This window comes from Filicampus tigris, chromosome 4, assembly GCF_054856515.1.
Source record: "Filicampus tigris isolate MCC_2025a chromosome 4, RoL_Ftig_1.0, whole genome shotgun sequence".
Classification (NCBI taxonomy): domain Eukaryota; kingdom Metazoa; phylum Chordata; class Actinopteri; order Syngnathiformes; family Syngnathidae; genus Filicampus; species Filicampus tigris.
The window spans coordinates 28871529-28890969 of NC_141220.1; the positions used below are offsets into that span (position 1 = coordinate 28871529).

Below are 19441 nucleotides of genomic sequence, written 5' to 3' on the forward strand. Positions count from 1 at the left end.
GAGTGCTTGATTAATTATGTCAGCCCTTGACTCACCTCTTTAATCCACCTCATAAAAATCTTTCTTTCGTGATTACAGAGTACTCGATTAATTGTTGTAGCCCAAGAGTCAACTATATATTCCAGTTTATAAATATTTTTATATAGTGATGAGTAAATACCAGATTAATTATTTCGGCCCAGAGTCAACTACATCATCTACCTCATAAAAACCTTTAGTGATTTGGAAGTACTCGATCGTTTCAGACATAGAGTCAACTCTATAGTCCACCTTATCAATATCTTTCTCTAGTGATGAGGAAGTAGGTCATGAACGATGTCGACCACAAATGTTTAGCGAGTTGTTGATTTTAGTCGATGGGAACTCGCCGGAAGCGGCGGCGTGTCGCGTTTGAAGCTGGGCCCTCATTATGGTGGGGCGGTTGTGACCCGCCCGCTGGCCCGCCCGCTTCTTTGTGGCCCGCCGCGCCGTGGAGAAGATTGAGCGTCGCTAACGACGACTCTCAGCATTCCAGGCGGCTTGGAGGACGCTTCACATTCTTCGAGGGCTCGCCAAGCACAAACGCTTCCATTGCTACAATATGACACGTCTAAAGCACGCGCACGCGCATGCATGCGCACGCGCCCCCACACACATCCAGCCAGCCATTATCTACACCGCTTACCCTCTGTGGGGTCGCACCTCCGCTGGCAAGTAAAAATTGTAAAGAGATTTCTAAGCAAAATTTAAAAACTTCATCATTTAACATTAGTTTTGGTAATTGATTAGTTTATAGATGCAATTAAAATGCTGAGACAATAACTAGTTAGTAAATTTTAAAATACAAATAATATATCTTTTTACATAGAATGCAAAAATATGCAAAATTATAAATGATATATCTATATATCTATATATATATACACTGTTTGTATATGTATGTATATATATATATATATATATATATATATATATATATATATATATATATATATTTACTGTATGTATATATATATATACTGTACATATATATATGTATATATAAGCATGATTGAATGAAAAAATAACCTATTTTATATTAGATATAAAGATATTAGTAAAATTAAATGTTTACATTCTAAATTTGGTTAATAAATTGTAATTAGATTAAGAACATTTCATAATAAGCAGAACAATGATTTTACTACAAAAATAATGGAAAATATTTGTAAAATACAAATGTTTACATTTTCATTGTATTGTAAACATACTTATATATTTATAGTCAAATTCATGAAATTAAAACTTGAGGATAAATGATTATTTCCTCATTAAAATAAACTATCTTATTTTGCACGAATTACTATTATTATGATAATGATTATTATTAATATTTGCCTTATTAGTGCATGACGTGACCCCTGTGCCCAATTCTAAATTAAACATGCCCCCCAGTCCCCCAACTCCCGTGTAAGTCTCTGAGCAACATTTTGACTTTTTTTTTTTCTGCCACTCTGCTTTTATTCTGACACACTGAAGCAAAGTTTCTGCTGAAAAGAACTTTTTCCATCCGCACTTTTAATGGACAACTTTTCCATTCCGCCATTTGCATTGGCCACTGTAATGTCACGCCCGCCTCCCAAAAGCCAAAGACAAAAGGTGTGAATGCATAATTAATAAAGTCTAGCTCAACTCTGAAGTGTGGCGTCGCTTCAGAGTTGCCCCCAAGGCTTTTTCGGCCTTTTCAGCACACACAAGCCATAGACACCCCCGCCCTTTTCTTGAAGGCGGTGGCGGGGGAGGGGGGGGGGTGCTTTTTCCGCCTGCGCACACACAAACGCTGGTCTTTTTGTGACAAGGGCTAAATAGAAGTCTGCACGTTCTAGATCAGGGGTTCCCAACCCGGATCCTCGAGGGCCGTTATCATGCATGTTTGACATGTTTGCCTCCTCCAACACACTTGATTCAAATATTCAGGATCATTATCAGGCTTCTGCGTGAAATGAAGCAGTTATCGAGTTATTGGAGGGCAGGAAGCAAGAGGACAGCAAAGCGTTTTTTGTTTCGTTTTTGTTTTTACCCATTTATCAGCATTGTTTTTCACGGTGACACCGTAAGTGCGACAGCGATAACAGTACAAGGCAGAAGCTCCTGCCAGATGCAGTTGCACTGCTGGCAGTGTCGGTCGAGATAAGTGGCAAGTGACACAGCGACGCTCTCCGAGATGTGATTTTTCAATTGGTCGAAATGGTCAATTGCATGCTGATTCATGTTCTAATCGAATACAGCGAAAGCGTTGAGAGAGAAAATTCACCTGTTCGATACGAATCCTCAAGAAGGACGTTTGTACACCGTTTTAGTTGATGGACAACATTAATATTCAAAATAACTGCAGTGTACATTGCACGGATGTGTGTGTGTGTGTGTGTGTGTGTTAGGAGGGCGGCGGCACATGATTGGGTTTGTCTTTTGCCAGTACGCACGTATTGTGGAAATGGAAACTTTGAAAAGCTTCTTAAAGCGCAAAACAAAGCGGCGGTGGTTCCCTCTAGTGGAAAATAGCTCAAGCTGCAGGCTGAAAAGAAAATGCCAGCACTTTTCCTTATGGTCACATGTAAGATTCTGCAAACGTAATCATTTGAAGTTTGAATGTTTCATTGTTTATATGTTTGCATACCTAAATTGTGTTAATTACAAACTCAATCAAGGAAAATAAATCACTGATTAATTTACGTTCTTTGTGATGTAATCATCTTGTCCGTTGTCGGTGTCGTTTTAACGACATATTACCTACAAAAAACATCAACAAATAAAAAAAAAATTAAATGAAAAAAATTACATTCATTTTGTGTTGACATTTTCACGAACTTTTCTAGTGTCACATAAACGTACATATTTCTTCAATGTAGGAGGATCACTGTTATTTTTTTATGTTGTAAAATTATTGCATGAAACATTATTGAAGATGGTTGTGACGTGTTATTTTATTATTGACTAGTGCACTGTTAAGTGTTGATGTAAACTTTGCGTCGGCGATTGCTGACGTCATATTGGTGCGCCTCGCTGTCAGGAGTCCTTGGCTGCTTTGCTGGGCCTGCTGGAGGTGAACCAACTTTCCTTTGACGTGAGGGCACGCCGGCAAAATGCACACTTGGACGCAGTTATATCGAACTCTCGCCACGGTAAGAGGTCCCCCCGCGAACTCGAACATCTACGCCCGTACGCCGCCATGGGGGTTTTGGTTCTGTTGGGGTTTTTTTTGTCCTGCGCCCGCCCGGCTAGCTACTCGGCTAATATCACCAGACTCAAACACGCAATTGACCTGTTTTGATACTTTGCCAAACAAAATATCCACAGGAATGTAGCTTGATATTACTTTGACATTTTATGGATTGGTTCAGCTGTATTTGGCATGCGCATCTGGTAACCAAACTGTTTTATACTTTTCCAGAAAGTTTACGAGCGCATTGTTTAACATGTCTAACAGTCAGCACAAAGGCTCGTTGCCATGGCTTAGCTAAGGTTACCCAATTGGATCTGTTGTAACTTCGTAGGCTGCTTGGATCAAAACTCAACTGTATTAATTTTATGGGTGTTGTTATACGTGCAGCCCATGAGTTGTCAATACAACGAACGACTGGTCCTAAAAATGAACTTTTCCTCAAGTAGACACTGTGTTAATGATAACTCAATTCTCGTGTACATTGTTACTTTTCAATAATGAAAATGTAGGAGTAGCAGCACTTATAAAATGTGTAAAACAACTTGGTTTAGCTTTGATTTGCTTCCATCTTGCAGTGTGTCACCTTGCAGCACTTGTGACTTGTTTTTTTTTGTGTGTGTGTGTGTGTGTGTGTGTTGTCGCCGCCACACAGCGAAGTCACCAGCTCCCGTGCAAGCTGCACGGAGCGGCCGTGTGTGCGGTCCGAACGTACGCTGATAAAGCAGCCAGTAAGATAACGCCATCGCTTCCTGTTCGGGTCAAAGTCTTGCATGTGGCAAATTACATCCCGAGTTCTACAGTTTGTGATGTTTTGTTGTTGTTTGTGTCACAGTCGATGCAGATGTCACAGTGGTCGGTTCCGGTCCGGGCGGCTACGTCGCCGCCATCAAAGCCGCGCAGCTCGGCTTCAAGGTAAAAGGATGCCTCAAATGTTCTCTTTTTTCGCTGGCTGCACTTTTACAGAGATGGCTGTTCAATCAAGGGTGAGCATGACCTCTGCGTGTATGTAAATGAATAAGAGTCAAGGGAAGTATCACAATTACACAAAACACCGCCACAAAATTTCACTTGGCACTGATCGTTTTAGAAGTCACCTACCAAATATGGCCAAATTATACGCAGTTTTCCAATTAAAATGTAGGTAACAAATTTAACTCTTTACCTGATCCTAATCCGATTTTTGTCTTGACAGACAGTATGTGTGGAGAAGAACGCCACACTGGGCGGAACCTGTCTGAATGTTGGCTGCATCCCCTCCAAAGTAGGACCCCTACAATTGTCTTTTCCGGTAATTTCTGTTACGAGCAACATGACCCAACATTTACCTCAAATGTGTGCGTGTGTGCACAGGCTCTTCTGAACAACTCGTACTTGTATCACCTGGCGCATGGCAAAGACTTTGAGAGCCGGGGCATCGAAAGTAAGACGGACGGTCGACGTCACGCAGAGCTGTACTGCAATTGGTTCTGATCCAAAGAAAATCTCGCCGCTTCGATGCTTCTTTTTCAGTTTCCGGCCTCTCTCTGAACCTTGAGAAGATGATGGCGCAGAAAAGCGGGGCGGTCAAAGCGCTCACAGGGGGCATCGCGCATCTCTTCAAACAGAACAAAGTCAGGGCTCCTTTCGTCTTCCCCATCCATCTTTGTCGGCCCTGTCAGCTGACATGGCGTCCTCTCTCGTCAGGTGACCCACGTCAACGGCTTTGGCAAGGTGACAGGGAAGAACCAGGTGACGGCCGTGACGGCCGACGGCGGCGAGCAAGTCATCAACACCAAGAACATTCTCATCGCCACCGGCTCCGAGGTCACGCCCTTCCCGGGAATTCAGGTACGCCCCTGTCACTCACTTGCATGTCACCAACAAGCTCCGTGTGAACCGCATCGACCTGGAATGGGGAGTCCATTGCGGCCTGTGAAACAAGCAGCCTCGGCGCTAGTGACACCAGTTTTTCACAGGCTATCTCACTTTTTTTTTCTTCACAAAAATCTGTTTTTGATTCAAATGTTTTTTTTTCCCCACCCCCTTTGTTTATTTAAAAAAAAAAAAAAAACATGACGGTCCCCACCGCCAATGGGATTTGCTTATTTTCTTTATATGTGTTGAATTTTTTTTAATTTAATTTTTAATTTTTTTTTTTTTTAGATATTTCCCCTCCAGCATTAGGTTGCATCAACTTCCACAATGAGTGTTTATTTTTTTCCTTTCCAGATGATGTGAAAATATGCTTGCTCTTGGAACTATGTGCCTTTGACCTTCTGTCAAAACATGCATGTAAGACCCTCTTTGTTCAAAAACCGGACATTATTTCCATTTGACAGTGTAGAAAATGCACAAACATGAATTGATGATGATTCATTTTCTGGTTTGGTTTGAAACATCCTTCCAAAAATGCCAAAATCTGAAAATGCATCTTTCCTGAAGATAGTGTGGAGGATAGGCGGAGGAGCGAAGGGAGAGAAAAAACAAAACGTAACACGTGACAGCCAGATGTTGATCGGAGTTTTGGGCTGGAATGGCTGCTTTGGAGTGCCTTAGTGTCTGCCTTGAGTACTTGCACATCATGCAGAGAAAGACAGAAGAGTGAGAAGTGGGTGGAAATTTGGGGGAAAATATCTGACTTGACAACCAGTGTGTGGACAGGGACTTTGCACTGACTTGGCCGCTTGAGAGCGCCTCATTGTTGCTGTGTGGAAAAGCCCTGGGAAGAAAACGCACACACACTTTGGACACTTTAGAGTCTTAAATGAAGCAAACATATTTATATGTGAAAAGTCGGAGTACTCGGAGAAAACCCACGCAAGCACTCCAGTGAGCGTGCTGATTCCACAAAGGAAAGCCAGGTTTGTAAAAAGTCTTGTTTTTTTTTTTTTTTTTTCTTTTTTGCTGGGGCAGATCGACGAGGAGACGGTTGTGTCGTCGACGGGTGCGCTGTCCCTGAAGAAAGTTCCGGAGGAGCTGATCGTGATTGGCGCCGGCGTCATCGGAGTGGAGCTGGTGGGCGTGGTTTCCGCGGTCACGCGACGACTCGTCGGCCGACGATGCGCCGCTGACCTGGGGTCCTCCTCGTCTCGCCGCAGGGCTCCGTGTGGCAGCGCCTGGGCGCCAAGGTGACGGCGGTGGAGTTTCTCGGCCACGTGGGCGGCATGGGCATCGACATGGAGATCTCCAAGAACTTCCAGCGCATCCTGCAGAAGCAGGGCCTCAAGTTCAAGCTGGGCACCAAAGTGCTGGGCGCGACCCGCAGGCCCGATGGAAAAATGGACGTGGCGTGAGTAGTGCCCCGTCCCGCTCCCGACAAGCCACGCGGTGTGAGTGCCTTGAGATATGAGCGACCCGACTTGTAGGCCGTCGTAAGGCCATCTTCAGATCTTCTTTATCTTCTGCAAAGAACGACTGTTATGCTTCTTTCTGAAGAGTAGGGCTGCAATTCAAATTTAATCGCGATCAATCGTCTGGCTTTCACGGTAAAATGACGTGTTATTGTTGACAATAAGGCTGTTCGGTTTTGCCTAACAAGAAAATCCCGATTATTTTCTCTCAAACCCAATTTTACAATTAGGATTTCTTTTTAAAATAAAAAATGAAGTAATTTGAATGTCTTTTATTTAAACTGAATTTTTCTTTCTTTGAACTCAAAGTGCCAGTCAATTCAACTTAATACACGCAGAACAATCCATTGGGATTAACAGCATTTTACTTACACAATAGATTTCAGATCTGTTCTTAATTAAACCAATAATGAAAGAAGAAAGTGCATATACCATCTGAAACGAAATCGCCTACATGAGAGAAGGTAGACAGTCATGTCTGTAAACCAAACAGTCTGTCAGTAAGTCATTTTGCCAACCAGCTAGTGACTAGCCTTTCACCTTTCTCCCTGGTCTTACTTAAACACCCAATAATGAAAGAAGAAAGGACATATACCATCTGAAACGAAATCGCCAACATGAGAGAAGGTAGACAGTCATGTCTGTAAACCAAACAGCCTGTCAGTAAGTCATTTTGCCAACCAGCTAGTGACTAGCCTTTCACCTTTCTCCCTGGTCTTACTTAAACATAAATCAATGATTAGTGCAAAATTGTCACTCAATAATACAATGCACTGTCATACGGATGCATAGTCCGGCCGGCTGGACCAGAGGTCCGTTGTAGAGGAGGAAAAAAGGGACGCCTTTCAGACGTTGAGTAATTTGCTCACGGGTTGTATTGTACATATGGGGCACACACTACACTACAGACAGTGAATGAGCAGAAGAAGTCACCAGACGTCCTGTTGAAACTCCAAGATATGGAGGCATTTGGGAGGGGATTCATTAACGGCATTTCCCTTGCTGTGATTCCAGCGTGGAGGCGGCGGCCGGCGGCAAGAACGAGACGCTGACGTGCGACGTGCTGCTGGTGTGCATCGGCCGGCGACCGTTCACTCACGACCTGGGCCTGGAGGCCGTGGGCATCCAGCTGGACAACCGTGGCCGCATCCCCGTCAACGGCCGCTTCCAGACTAGCGTGCCCAGGTACGTCCCTTCGACAGGTGGCCCACGTGGGCTTCACAAAGAATCTCTTGTTTGCCCACAAAAATACTATTGCCAATTTTAGCCAACTCCCCCCTTTTTTGCAGGTTTTATTTATACCAATAATTCAAATGCTCATAACGGTAAATTCAATCGGTTTCCAAGGGAGGGCTGGGGAATATTGTCTTGCCGAATGCCATGGTTGGATAGAAACTATTGAATGCCGATGTCACACGCGCTGGTGGTGTTTGTGGTGGCAGCGTCTACGCCATCGGGGACGTGGTGGCGGGGCCCATGTTGGCGCACAAGGCTGAGGATGAGGGCATCATCTGCGTGGAGGGCATGGCGGGCGGCGCCGTGCACATCGACTACAACTGCGTGCCCTCCGTCATCTACACGCATCCCGAGGTGGCCTGGGTGGGCAAGACCGAGGAGCAGCTCAAGGAAGAGGTCGGCCTGTCACCAAATCGGCCTACGTGCCAAAAATCTCCTACTTGATGCTACCTTTCAAATGCGTGCAGTTGGACAAGTAAAGAAAACATTATTTGTAATAACGGAGGAGGACAGTTGAAAGGATTAAGGTGCTGCAAATTCATGGTTTTGTTAATTACGATTCAATATCAAGTCAATAAATGTATTACTTCAATTTTTTTAAGGAATATTTGTACATTTGCGACCTAAATCTTGTGTTTCATTTATAAAATCTACAAAAAATATTTGAATTGAATTTTGAAAAAGATCACGTTGAAAAATAAAAAAAATTGCAAAACCGAATCAAATGTAATAACGGTGGAGGAATTCCTATTGGATTATAGGCTTAGGCACGCTATGTACAAAAAATAAATAAATAAACACATTAATGCAAATACCAACCCCCCGACCCCAAAAAAAAAAAAGAATATCTAAAATTCGGTGGCATTTTGGGGGTCTCCTGAAAAGTGACCATTTCAGAGGCACAAGGTTTTGGCCCTGCGCCAGCGCATAGGTCCAGTTGACATCATTATTTTGTTTTCAAATGGCTCCTCTTGTCACCGTTCAGGGCGTTCCCTACAAGGTGGGCAAGTTCCCGTTCGCCGCCAACAGCCGCGCCAAAACCAACGCCGACACGGACGGCCTGGTCAAAATCCTCAGCCACAAGGAGACCGACAGGATGCTGGGCGCTCACATCGTCGGAACCGTAAGGCCTCCTGCGCGCGCGCGCGCGCGAGCAAGCCTCACACCGCCCGCCACCCGTCATTCACCTGTAACGCCACCGCCTTCTTGTGGCCTGTAGGGGGCGGGAGAGATGATCAACGAGGCGGCCCTCGCCATGGAGTACGGCGCATCGTGTGAGGACATCGCCAGAGTCTGCCACGCCCACCCGGTACGTCATGGCTCACAATCAAATATTAAAAGGTCCCCTATCCTGCATGTTTTAGATGTCGCACTCCTCCAAAACACCTGATTCAAATGATAATGATCATGATCATCAGGCTTCTACAGGGCTCGCTGTTCAGTTGGTCCTTTGAATCAGGTGTGTTGGAGCAGGAAAACATCCAAAACACACAGATGGTGACCCCTCTCGTAGACTGTTTCTAGACTAAGACTATGGTTGCCCCAGTCTTCAAGTAGACTTGCCGACAATTAGACTGGACCTGGAATGTTTGATCCTTGTGCCTCTTTTTTTTTCCCGGTTTCTTCTTCCTTATACAGACGGTGTCGGAGGCATTCCGAGAAGCCAACCTGGCCGCCTCCTTCGGCAAGGCCATCAACTTCTGATTGTCGTCATCTTCGTCACGTGCGCGAACAGCAAGTTGCGCCGGCAGGAAAGTCCCACATCCAAATTCGTACGCAACAAGATCTCCCAGCTTCTTCTTCTACTCTTAATTTCCTCAGTTCTCATTTACATATTCAATAGAACTATTATGACGGCCTTTTTGTTGTCATTATTTACAGTTGAAGCTTAAAAGTTTCCTTTGTGATGGTGTCGGGAAGCAGAAATATCCGTCACAAAGTTCTCGGCGCGTTGTTTCGGAACGCCCAAATCGCAGGTGGCACCACGCCACTTTTATTTATTTCTACTTCCTGTATGATGGCGCTTAGCATCCGTCGTGCTAGCCGGCACTCTTCTGGCTTTTAGGACATTTACTCCAATTACCACAATAAATAAATAATTACATCATGTGGTCAGCACACTTGCCTGATGGTTTTTTTTCCTGTTCATTTCATTTGAGCTTGGCAACTTGAAGACACCACAATTAGGTCACATGTTGGAAAAGACTCGTTTAATAGATTGTTTTGACGGCCTTCAGTTTACCATGAAAACCAAGGTTAAAAATAAAATGAAGTAAATCACGTGAACTAACGCTTCATTTTAAAGGTGTTGATGAGGACTTCCCAGATATGCAACGAATTGGTCAATAAACCATATGCTGGCATAATCACCCAAAAACGTGTTTGTTTTTTTGTGTTTTGTTTTTCGCCAGTTTGAAAACATCACCAGCAGCACCTCCTATCGCAGTCTCGGTTGCAAGCGTTGTTACTGCGGTAGTTTGACAGCGGACCCGTTGTTACCTTAAGACCAAAACACTCCTCGCTCTGTTTGCATAACGTGTGTGTGTGTGCTGAGCAGGCGTGGCGCTGCCGCCGGTGCTGCAGGTTAAAGCCGAAGCAGCAAGGAAGGCAGAGAGAAGATGAACGGGAGCGGCACGTACGAGTGCGAAATAGGAATGGGGGGAAAAAAACGATAGAAGGATAGAATGTGGACAGCATGCCTTCAGGTGCGCTTGGTTTTATGAGTTACTGTATTTATTTGTGCCTTATTTTTTCCCATCATGTTGTTTGATCTTGCTTGGCAGGGAGTGTTGTTTGTTTTTGTTTAAATTGGATACAAATGATTATTTCTGTTGGTGTTTTTTTTCCCCCTTTTTTTTTTCCTTTTTCTTTTGCAGTGAGCAAGTGACATCATCAGGCTGTCGTGTTTTTGCGTTAAGCCGAGAATACAAGTGAAACGTGGTAGTCCTTGAGCGTCATCAGTCACAACACGTGAGGAGAAAAACCAACAGCTGAGGACACTTTTGTCTTTTTCTTCAAATCTTTTTTTATTTATTTTTTTTGTTGTGAGTCCGCCTGACAGAATTTGGACATGTTTCAATTGGACTTTAGTTTTCCATTGTCATTGACTATCCTGTTTGCAGGAATTGCTCAAATGTCACCAGAATGGATTAACTAGTAAGACTAAACCTCATTAGAATAGGTTGTAAACCAAGTTTGACAAGAACCTAGTTGTGTTTTGGACTAATCCTATTGCGACTAGGATCTCCAATTAGTGAAACTACAATCAAAATCTAGCAAGACAAGACCAACGTAGCTTCAGTTAGCCTAGTTAGACCAGATCCTTGATCAAGGAAGACTAACCTACACTACAATAGACTGCAATCTCAACCTAGGTGGTTTGGAACCTAGACCTAGTTAGGCTAGAATCTCAATGAGATCTCGTTACTTTATACTTTCTGGAACCTAGACCTACTTAGACCAGACCTGAATCAACTAAGATCAGGATATAAGTTGGGCTCGACTGTATACCAAGGGTGTAACCTAAACCTAGAAAGACAATAACGTAGACCTAGTTAGACCAGGACTTAACCCAATTTTGACAAGAACCTGTACATAGTTGGAGTTGACTAGATCCTAGGTGTAGTCAGTCCATTGCCTAAATCTAGTTAAATTGTCAACGTAATTGTACTTAAACTAAACCAAGACTCAAATCTAAACTTGATGAGATCAGAACCCAAGCCTAGTTTGACTGCAACCTAACCCTACTTAAATTCAAACCTGAACCGAGTTAGACTACTACTACATAAACGTAATTGGAGTGGGATCTGCAGTACGTGAGGTAAGACAAGAACCTCTACAGGGCTGTACTATAACCTAGTTAGCAATCAAAACAGCAATCAATACAATACAGTTTTATTTATATAGCGCATTTCATAACAGCTAGAGCTGTAACAAAGCACTTTACAAATAGTAGACAATAAATCAATAATAAATAAAACTGGTTCCACTAGAACTTAACCCTATTTAGAGTAGAACCTATACCTAGTCAGACTAGTGCATGACGCAATTTGGATTAGGATGTAATTGAGACTACATACTCCACCGAGTCATACTATAACCTTGACCTAGTTAGACTTCTACCTGGAGCTAGTAAATCTCACATCTGAATATAGTTAGACTGGGATCTAAGTGAGACCAGACTTATTAATGTAGACCAAAAGTTACTTAGATTTGATATTGGCTCGAGTTAGACTAGAAAATAAACTTACGACTTCCACGAGGGCTTCACAGTCTAGACCTAGAGTTTCTTCGACTACAACGGGGACCTAGTCAGACTAGAATTGAAACCTAGTTAGTAGACTAGCACCAGGAGGGAACGTTTACTGATTAGCGTGGCTGGTTAAGAGCTTCCTGCAGAGTTTCACGAGGGAGGAGACGTTTCTTCTTACATGGGCCGTATCTTGAAATGTTTTGAGTTCTCCGCCGTGGTCGTCGTTTCCTTCCTTCCTCCCTCCCTCGCCCTCCTCGACGCTGCGGCCGAGTGGAAAAGCCTTCCCAACGTCCCTCGTGGACATGTGGACCTTCCCGTGACATCCGTGAGTAAATTTCATGTTGACTTTGGATTGTTGAATTTGGCAAATGCGTGCCGGAGCAAGTGAAGGAACATGTTTGTCTTGTTCAAAACTTAACATCACAAACTTTCCGGGCAGGTGTGTTTGTTGATGAGGTAGCAGGTCTTGAGCAGCACATTCTTTTAGTTTCATGCATATCATCGTCAAATGAAACAATTTTTTGTTCTTTCTTATTGATCAATTCACAATTTATCTGACAGTCGGTGTATCAAATGTGTTGCTCATTAATGCTCTCATAAATGTGATGTTATGTTTGATTTCGGGTCTACCACCTTGTCCAAATTAGATTTATGTTCTCGACCGGGAGAGGGCAAACCTGAGCAGTCTGAGCAGATGTTGACATCGGAAGTGCCGTGATGGTCTTGTTCTTGTCTCACCCCCAGAACCCTCGTCTTCATCATCCTCATCGTCACCATGATGACGATGTTGTCTGCATCCTCCCCCTCTTCATTCATCTCTGACATCCTCAATACGAACACTACAGCCGTCGTAGAAGGAATCGTCGAGAAAATTCCATGTTGGTAACGCGCACAATCACATGCCTGATGACAACCAAGGCAAAAAAAAAAAACTTGGTCTTGAGCACAAGCCTAGCTAGACGAGTGCTTAGACCTACAGGACGTAAAAAGGACCAAGCTCATCTTAGGCTAACTCAATTTCCCTAGTTTGATGAGAACCTACAATTATTTAGACAAACGTAGACCAAAATGCTGAACCAAGTTAGAGTAGAATCTTCATCTACATAGGCTATAAACATTTTTTTTTAAAGTGAGACTGGGACCAAGGACCAAGGGCACCCCTGGACTAAAACTTAAACCTCAGTAAACTAGAATGTAGATATAGCCTGCCTACAATTTAGACCTACTTATACTAGGACCTGAAACTAGTGAGACTAATAACCATGGCCTATTTCAACTAGTGGCTAGTTAACTAGTTGTCTTGTGTGTGTTGCAGTACCTCGGTGGGCCGTCTATGTGCTGGCGGCGGTGGGCGTGATTGTGCTCTTGCTTGTGGTGTGTTGCGTGTGCGCATGCTGCTGCAGACTCCGAAGGAAGAAACGACGGCAGAAGCCACCAGGCGCCCTGGTGAAACTCCAGCCGCACAGCGGCCAAACCAGCAGCCAGCTGGTGAGGAGAACGCCCAGACAGTCGTGCTATTAGTTCGGAACAGTCCCAATGTTTGTTTGTTTGTTGCAATCAGGTACAACCCAGCACGGGCAACGTCAACTCTGGCGCCACCAAGCAGCCACGAGGGAAACTGCAGTACTCGCTGGAGTTTGACGCGGCCAACTCCGAGGTGACCAAAAATATGGCTAATATTCAGGCCTTTCAAATGAACTCAATGAAATTGCGTGCAGCTAATGGTGGGCGTGAAGAAAGCTAGCAGCCTGAAGGCCATGGACCTGGGAGGAACCTCTGACCCCTATGTCAAGGTCTACATCCTACCCGATAAGACCAAGACCTGCGAGACCAAAGTCCTGAAGAACACGCTCAACGCCACCTTCAACGAGACCTTCAACTTCCAGGTATCACCAGGAGACACGCTAATGCTAAAAGTTACAAACAAGGCTCAATGTAGCGTTTTTTTTGTTTTGTTTTGTTTTCCCCCCCCCCTCACTCAACTCTAGTTAGAATATAACCTAGACCCAGTGTGACTAGAGGCTATATACATTGTATATATGTCCTAGTCAGACTCAGACCTAGGCTTGGTTGCCATTCTGGACTAGAACCTGTGCCAAATTAGATTAGAACCTAAATTTATTTTGACTGGACCTAGTTAGACAGGAACCTAGCCCTAGTTACATTTTAACTTAAACCCAATGAGTTACGAGCCTATACCTAGGGAACATCCTACCCTAGTTGGGCTAGAATCTAAACCCCGTTAGAGTAAAACTCACCCTAATTAAACTCGAATGGGTACCCAGATAGAAAATGACATTAACCTTGTTAGACCTTAATCTAGGTAACCTTAATGTAAATCTAAACACGAACACACGTGCACTAAAACCGTAACGTATTTACTCTACAACGTAAACTTAACCAAGTGAGATTAGAACCTCCTATTAGTTAGACTAGTCTGACCTAGTTTGAACTAGATAGTCACTAATCTAGTTTTAGTTGCAAATTTGGAAGATGAGTACCTACGCTGTATACCTTTTTAGACAAGAAATTTCACCCAGTTACATTAGTACCAAAAACTAGCTAGTTGAAACCTGGTTGGATTGAAACCTGGTTGAGTTAAACTGTAAACCAAGCCCACTTGGACTAGAGCCTAAACCGAGTTGTCCTTGAAGCTAAAAGGATTAGGCTGGAAACTAAAATAATTTTAGAATCTTAAACTAAATTGCTAACTTAGTTGGTAAATTAGAACTTGTACCAAGTTATGCAAGAACTTGAAGTAAAACCAGCCCTTTAGTGAGTCTAGGATGTTAACTCCAACATGAAGTCCCACTGAGTATATAGTCTACAGTGCTTTATGCACAAGTACATGAGAAACAAAGTGTACTTAAAGGTTGAATATCTTGTTATTCCATTCTCAGATCTCAAGGGCGACTTTGGTGAAGTCGACAGCTGTGCTTCAGGTTTTTGACTTCGACCGCTTCTCCAAACACGACATCATTGGAGAACTGCGCCTAAATCTAGGACAGGTGGACTGGAATCACGTTATAGAGGAGTGGCAGGACCTCCACGAGCCTGCTGACATGGAGGTTACGCCTAAACCTAGTCCTATTGAGCTAGCCCCACTTATTTAGACTAGAACCTTAATCTGGTTGGACTAGAGCCATAGACTAGTACCTAAACCTAATTAGACAAGGCCCTAAACCTACACCTAGACTAAAGCCTAAATGTAGTGAGACTGCGACCTATCCCTAGTCAGACTTCACTGTAAACCTCGCTAGACAACTATGTAGACATAATAAGACTAGATCTTAGGCCTTGTTTGACTAGTTAAACTACAACCTAAATTTAGCTTGATTCAAATGATTAACCCTAGCCCACGACCCAAACCAAGGTGGTAGTGGAGCTAAACCTAGTTACACCAGACCTAAACATAGTTAGATAACATACTTAGCCTAGTTGGACAAAACCTTTAACCAAGTTGAATTCCTAACCCTAGTTAGACTCGGACCTAATACCAGTGAGACTACAACCTTAACCTGACTACATCCAAACATAGATTGTACTTAAATCTAGCAAACCTAGTCCTACTTAGACTGCAATCCCACTGAGAACAGACCTAGACCTAGACTAGGACTACTTTGCCTACCTACCTACTGAACCTAAATGACAATTTAGACCAAATTTGAATACATCATAAATTTAATTAGACTAAAACCTAAACTAGTTAGACTGCAGCCTAGAACAACTCAGACTGGAACCTATACGTAATTGGTCTGGTATATAGGCCAAGTTAGACTCCATCCTAAACCTAGATGGACTAAAACCAAAATCTACAATTACGTAAGAAGGAAACAAGTAAGCAGACAAAAAGGTTGTTTTTTTTTTGTTTTGTTTTTTCATCTAAAGTTAGACTAGAACCACGACCTCGTCTGGAACTTAACCCAATTATGTCTACTGAATCCAGGAGGAGAACCTCGGTGAGATCTGCTTCTCTCTGCGTTACGTTCCAACATCCAGCAAACTGACGGTGGTCATCCTGGAGGCCAAAAACCTCAAGAGCACGGACCTGGACGGAAGCTCAGGTTAATACTTGAGCTAATCGCAAATCCGATCCTCAAGGCGGCTGCGGCCCGAAGCTCGTATAGTTACCAGGGACAGGTGCGGGTCCAAATGTTACGAATATATCCGAAAAAAGGCCAGATGACGGACCACGGAAGGGTAACCACACTGCAGACGGATCATGAATAACGGACGCTCAATTTTAGTAGAATGCCCAGCTCTGAGGGTTTATTTGAACTTGGTCTAGGATTTAGTCCAACTATTCGTGGACGTAGTCTATAAGAGGCATTTGCGTAAAAATAACTCACAAACTTTAAAAAAAAGTGTAAGTGTATAACACTTACACTTACAAGTCGAAATGAAATAAAAAGTAACTGTAATGAAAAATCCCAATCTATCAACTTCCTACCATGAAGTTCATGTACTGCTGTACGTTCATGGTGACCGATTTTGTCTTTTTTAAAAATGTTAAACTTTCCAAATACTTGTTTATTTTACTGTGCATTTAATGCTACCGTTACGCAATGGAGACAGACAATTTGACATGCGTTAAGAGTCAGTCATAGATGGATGTAACGGAAAGAATCCGGTCACTTTTCAAAATAATTTTTTCTAGCCTCGGATAATAAATAAACCAAAAGTACTGTACTTTTTTTTTTTTTTTTTTACCCCCTCCCATCTATGCGGCCCGCAGCAGCCCGGTCCAAAGTGGCCTGCGGCCCGGTACCGGTCCGCGGCCCGGTGGTTGGCGACTAGGGGTCTAGACCACAATTGACTGGTTGGGCACTCCTGATTTACTAACTAACTAACTCTGACTGTGTACTATATGACTAAAGAGATAGTGAAGAATGCTAACGATACAGACAATGTCCTAATTAGCGTGTTAGTACTTGAAGTGGATCATCATTGGTGGCGCTGTTGTTGTTGTTGTTGAGATCCCTACGTAAAGGTGCAGCTGGCTCTGGACAAGCGCAAGTGGAAGAAGAAGAAGACGTCCATCAAAAAGAACACGCTCAACCCCTACTATAACGAGGCCTTCTCCTTCAAAGTCACCATGGAGCAAATTCAGGTAGGGGCCGCCGCCAGCCAGCGACCTATACAGTAGTACTGCTAAACTGCACGTGTTTGTGCGTGGCCAGCGCGTCAACGTGGTGATCTCGGTGTGGGACCACGACCCCATGACGCCCAACGACCCGACGGGCAAGATCTTCCTGGGCTGCGACGCGGCCGGCAACCAGCTGAGGCACTGGGCCGACATGCTGGCCAACCCTCGCCGGCCCGTGGCGCAATGGCACGCGCTGCTGTCGGCGCAGCAAGTCAACGCCGCCCTCGCCCTCAAGAAGAAGATGCCGCTCGCCAACAACTTGCCCTTCTGAGTGCCCCACGCGCACGGCGGAGGGGCGCTCCAGAATCTGGAGCCACCCCGACGGAGGTATAAGCAAAATCCGTTTTTATTTTTTTGTTCTCACAAATTTTCCCCCCTCCTTTCATAGAAACAAATGACAAATGTGTTTTTTCTCTCTGCAACAACTTGCATCAACCTCCACATAAAGAATAATGACGTAATTGCAATAATAATAATAGTAATAATATTAGAAACATTTTGCTTTTGCTTCTTTTATAGAAATTCCCTTGTAACGGCTCGCATCAACTGCCATAGAAATAATGATAATTATTATAATCACAATAACAATAATAATGGTCATGATGTAATAATAGTAGATAATTGCAAATAATAATCATAATAAATACATTTCATTCTACTTTGTATTTTTTTTTACTCTGAATTCAACTTTATTTAAAACAAAAAACACAGCTATTTATTTTAAACAACTACAGCTGGAAACAAAGTGCTGTACACAGATACCAATCAAACTTACGAAATGCAAAATGTTACTGACATAAGGCTTGTAATTAAATGAATAATCTAAATGTTTAAACAAAGTAATTGACACATTTTACAATTTTTCAAAAACATTTTTGTGCACCTGCGGTTTAACTTGTCCTTCAAAAGAAGAGATTCTTAGTCATCACGTATGACGTGTACAATGTATGTGTGTATGTGTATATATATATATGTATATATATGTATATGTATATGTATATGTAATGTATATGTTCTAGTTTTCCGTTGTTGTTGCGTCCGTCCCCAGTGAGCCATTGAAGCAATCAAGCTGAGCTGCTGAGTTGTGTTCTTCTGCTTTGTGCTGCTTCAGGTCTCCGGAGAGCGCTTGACACTAATCATCTGCATGCGGTGACCCTGATGGCCTACAGGGGGCAGTGAAGACACTTTGTGGCCCCACTTCAACAATTTTTCATGGACAAATCATACAAAACTGCTCCTCAGAAAAATTAACTTGGAAATTCCAATTGAACTGTGCTCATTTATGCTCTTTTTCTTGGACAGAATTTACATGACAACAAAATGCTCCCAAGGAAATCCAATAAGTTTACTGAAAAAATCAAATTTCTTTTTTTATTTTATTTCATTTTTTTTAACTTGAAAAATAACGTTAATACCTTGTCACTATGTAGACTTTTTAAAAAAACATTTTGGAGCCTTGCATAACAGCAAAAAGAGCAGTTCTTAATATTTTGTCCCTCATTTGTTTGAATAAAGTGGTCAAAATATTGGCAATGAGCATGATAACCCCCCCCCCCCCCCCCCAAAAAAAAAAAAGTATTGTCTTATGAATACATCTTTGACAGTGTCTATCACAAGTGAGCGTTCCTTTATTGGACTTGTTTATATGAAAACACAAACAAAAGCTGAAATGTATGCACGTTAAAATGTGCAACAGCACATTAAAGTACCTGGAGACAAAACAAAGCATTGTTTTCTTCAAGTATTTTATTAAATGATTATTTTTTTGTCCTTACAGTCAACTTGATGCCTTGGATCAACCAAGTACAGTAAGCGTGCATGTGCAAATGGGAAAAAGAGGAGCTTGTGTATTCATTGTGCTGGCTTGCTACTTGACAAAGGCACTTGAGGAGGATGAGCTGTGACATCAGGTTACCAAGTTACCAGTGTCCAATGACACAGCGCACCAGCGGGACGAAAAAAAAAAAAAAACACCGAATGAGTGAGAGTGATGCTTCAGTCGGTCCGTGGATGCTCTGACAAGCTGCAAACACACACGCAGTGAGTTGTACTTTCATCCTACTTAAACCTTTCACTCATCTCTCTGTCTCTCTCCTCGATCAACCCTTAATCTACCTCCCACTTGGTTTTTCATTTATTTGGTTGACTTCAGTGGCAACAAAGCTGCAATCTCTCTCCAGCCTGCAGGGGCAGCACTACCTCGTAGCCATTGATTTGGGAATCAAGTCAATGAAGAAAAAGGAAAAACACGATGCGCTGCTGCTCATTCCGCCCAATTATTGAACAAACTTCACATC

General features: G+C 43.0%; 2 protein-coding genes across 2 annotated transcripts; both read left to right on the forward strand.

Moving 5' to 3' along the window:
• The first annotated feature begins 2994 nt into the window (after nucleotides 1-2994).
• On the forward strand, nucleotides 2995-9864 carry dld (deltaD). The gene is made up of 14 exons (XM_086027597.1): nucleotides 2995-3140; nucleotides 3834-3909; nucleotides 4014-4093; nucleotides 4374-4442; nucleotides 4532-4601; nucleotides 4691-4791; nucleotides 4865-5008; nucleotides 6074-6175; nucleotides 6259-6449; nucleotides 7525-7695; nucleotides 7953-8142; nucleotides 8732-8869; nucleotides 8966-9055; nucleotides 9385-9864. The coding sequence occupies exons 1-14, from the start codon at nucleotides 3102-3104 to the stop codon at nucleotides 9448-9450; spliced, it is 1527 nt and encodes a 508-aa protein (XP_085883723.1). The 5' UTR covers nucleotides 2995-3101; the 3' UTR covers nucleotides 9451-9864.
• A 441-nt stretch (nucleotides 9865-10305) lies between these two features.
• syt8 (synaptotagmin VIII) lies at nucleotides 10306-19436 on the forward strand. The gene is made up of 11 exons (XM_086027598.1): nucleotides 10306-10451; nucleotides 10623-12323; nucleotides 12743-12876; nucleotides 13314-13486; nucleotides 13560-13655; nucleotides 13717-13884; nucleotides 14899-15066; nucleotides 15945-16062; nucleotides 16975-17108; nucleotides 17179-17471; nucleotides 18256-19436. The coding sequence occupies exons 3-10, from the start codon at nucleotides 12774-12776 to the stop codon at nucleotides 17413-17415; spliced, it is 1197 nt and encodes a 398-aa protein (XP_085883724.1). The 5' UTR covers nucleotides 10306-10451; nucleotides 10623-12323; nucleotides 12743-12773; the 3' UTR covers nucleotides 17416-17471; nucleotides 18256-19436.
• Nucleotides 19437-19441: the final 5 nt, after the last annotated feature.

Coding starts and splice junctions, on each gene's coding strand:
- dld (XM_086027597.1), top strand. CDS start 3,102: ATGCACACTTGGACGCAGTTATATCGAACTCTCGCCACG. Junction 4,792..4,864: donor ATCTCTTCAAACAGAACAAA/GTCAGGGCTCCT, acceptor CTCTCTCGTCAG/GTGACCCACGTCAACGGCTT. Junction 8,143..8,731: donor AGGAGCAGCTCAAGGAAGAG/GTCGGCCTGTCA, acceptor GTCACCGTTCAG/GGCGTTCCCTACAAGGTGGG.
- syt8 (XM_086027598.1), top strand. CDS start 12,774: ATGATGACGATGTTGTCTGCATCCTCCCCCTCTTCATTCATCTCTGAC. Junction 12,877..13,313: donor AATCGTCGAGAAAATTCCAT/GTTGGTAACGCG, acceptor TGTGTGTTGCAG/TACCTCGGTGGGCCGTCTAT. Junction 16,063..16,974: donor GGACCTGGACGGAAGCTCAG/GTTAATACTTGA, acceptor GTTGTTGTTGAG/ATCCCTACGTAAAGGTGCAG.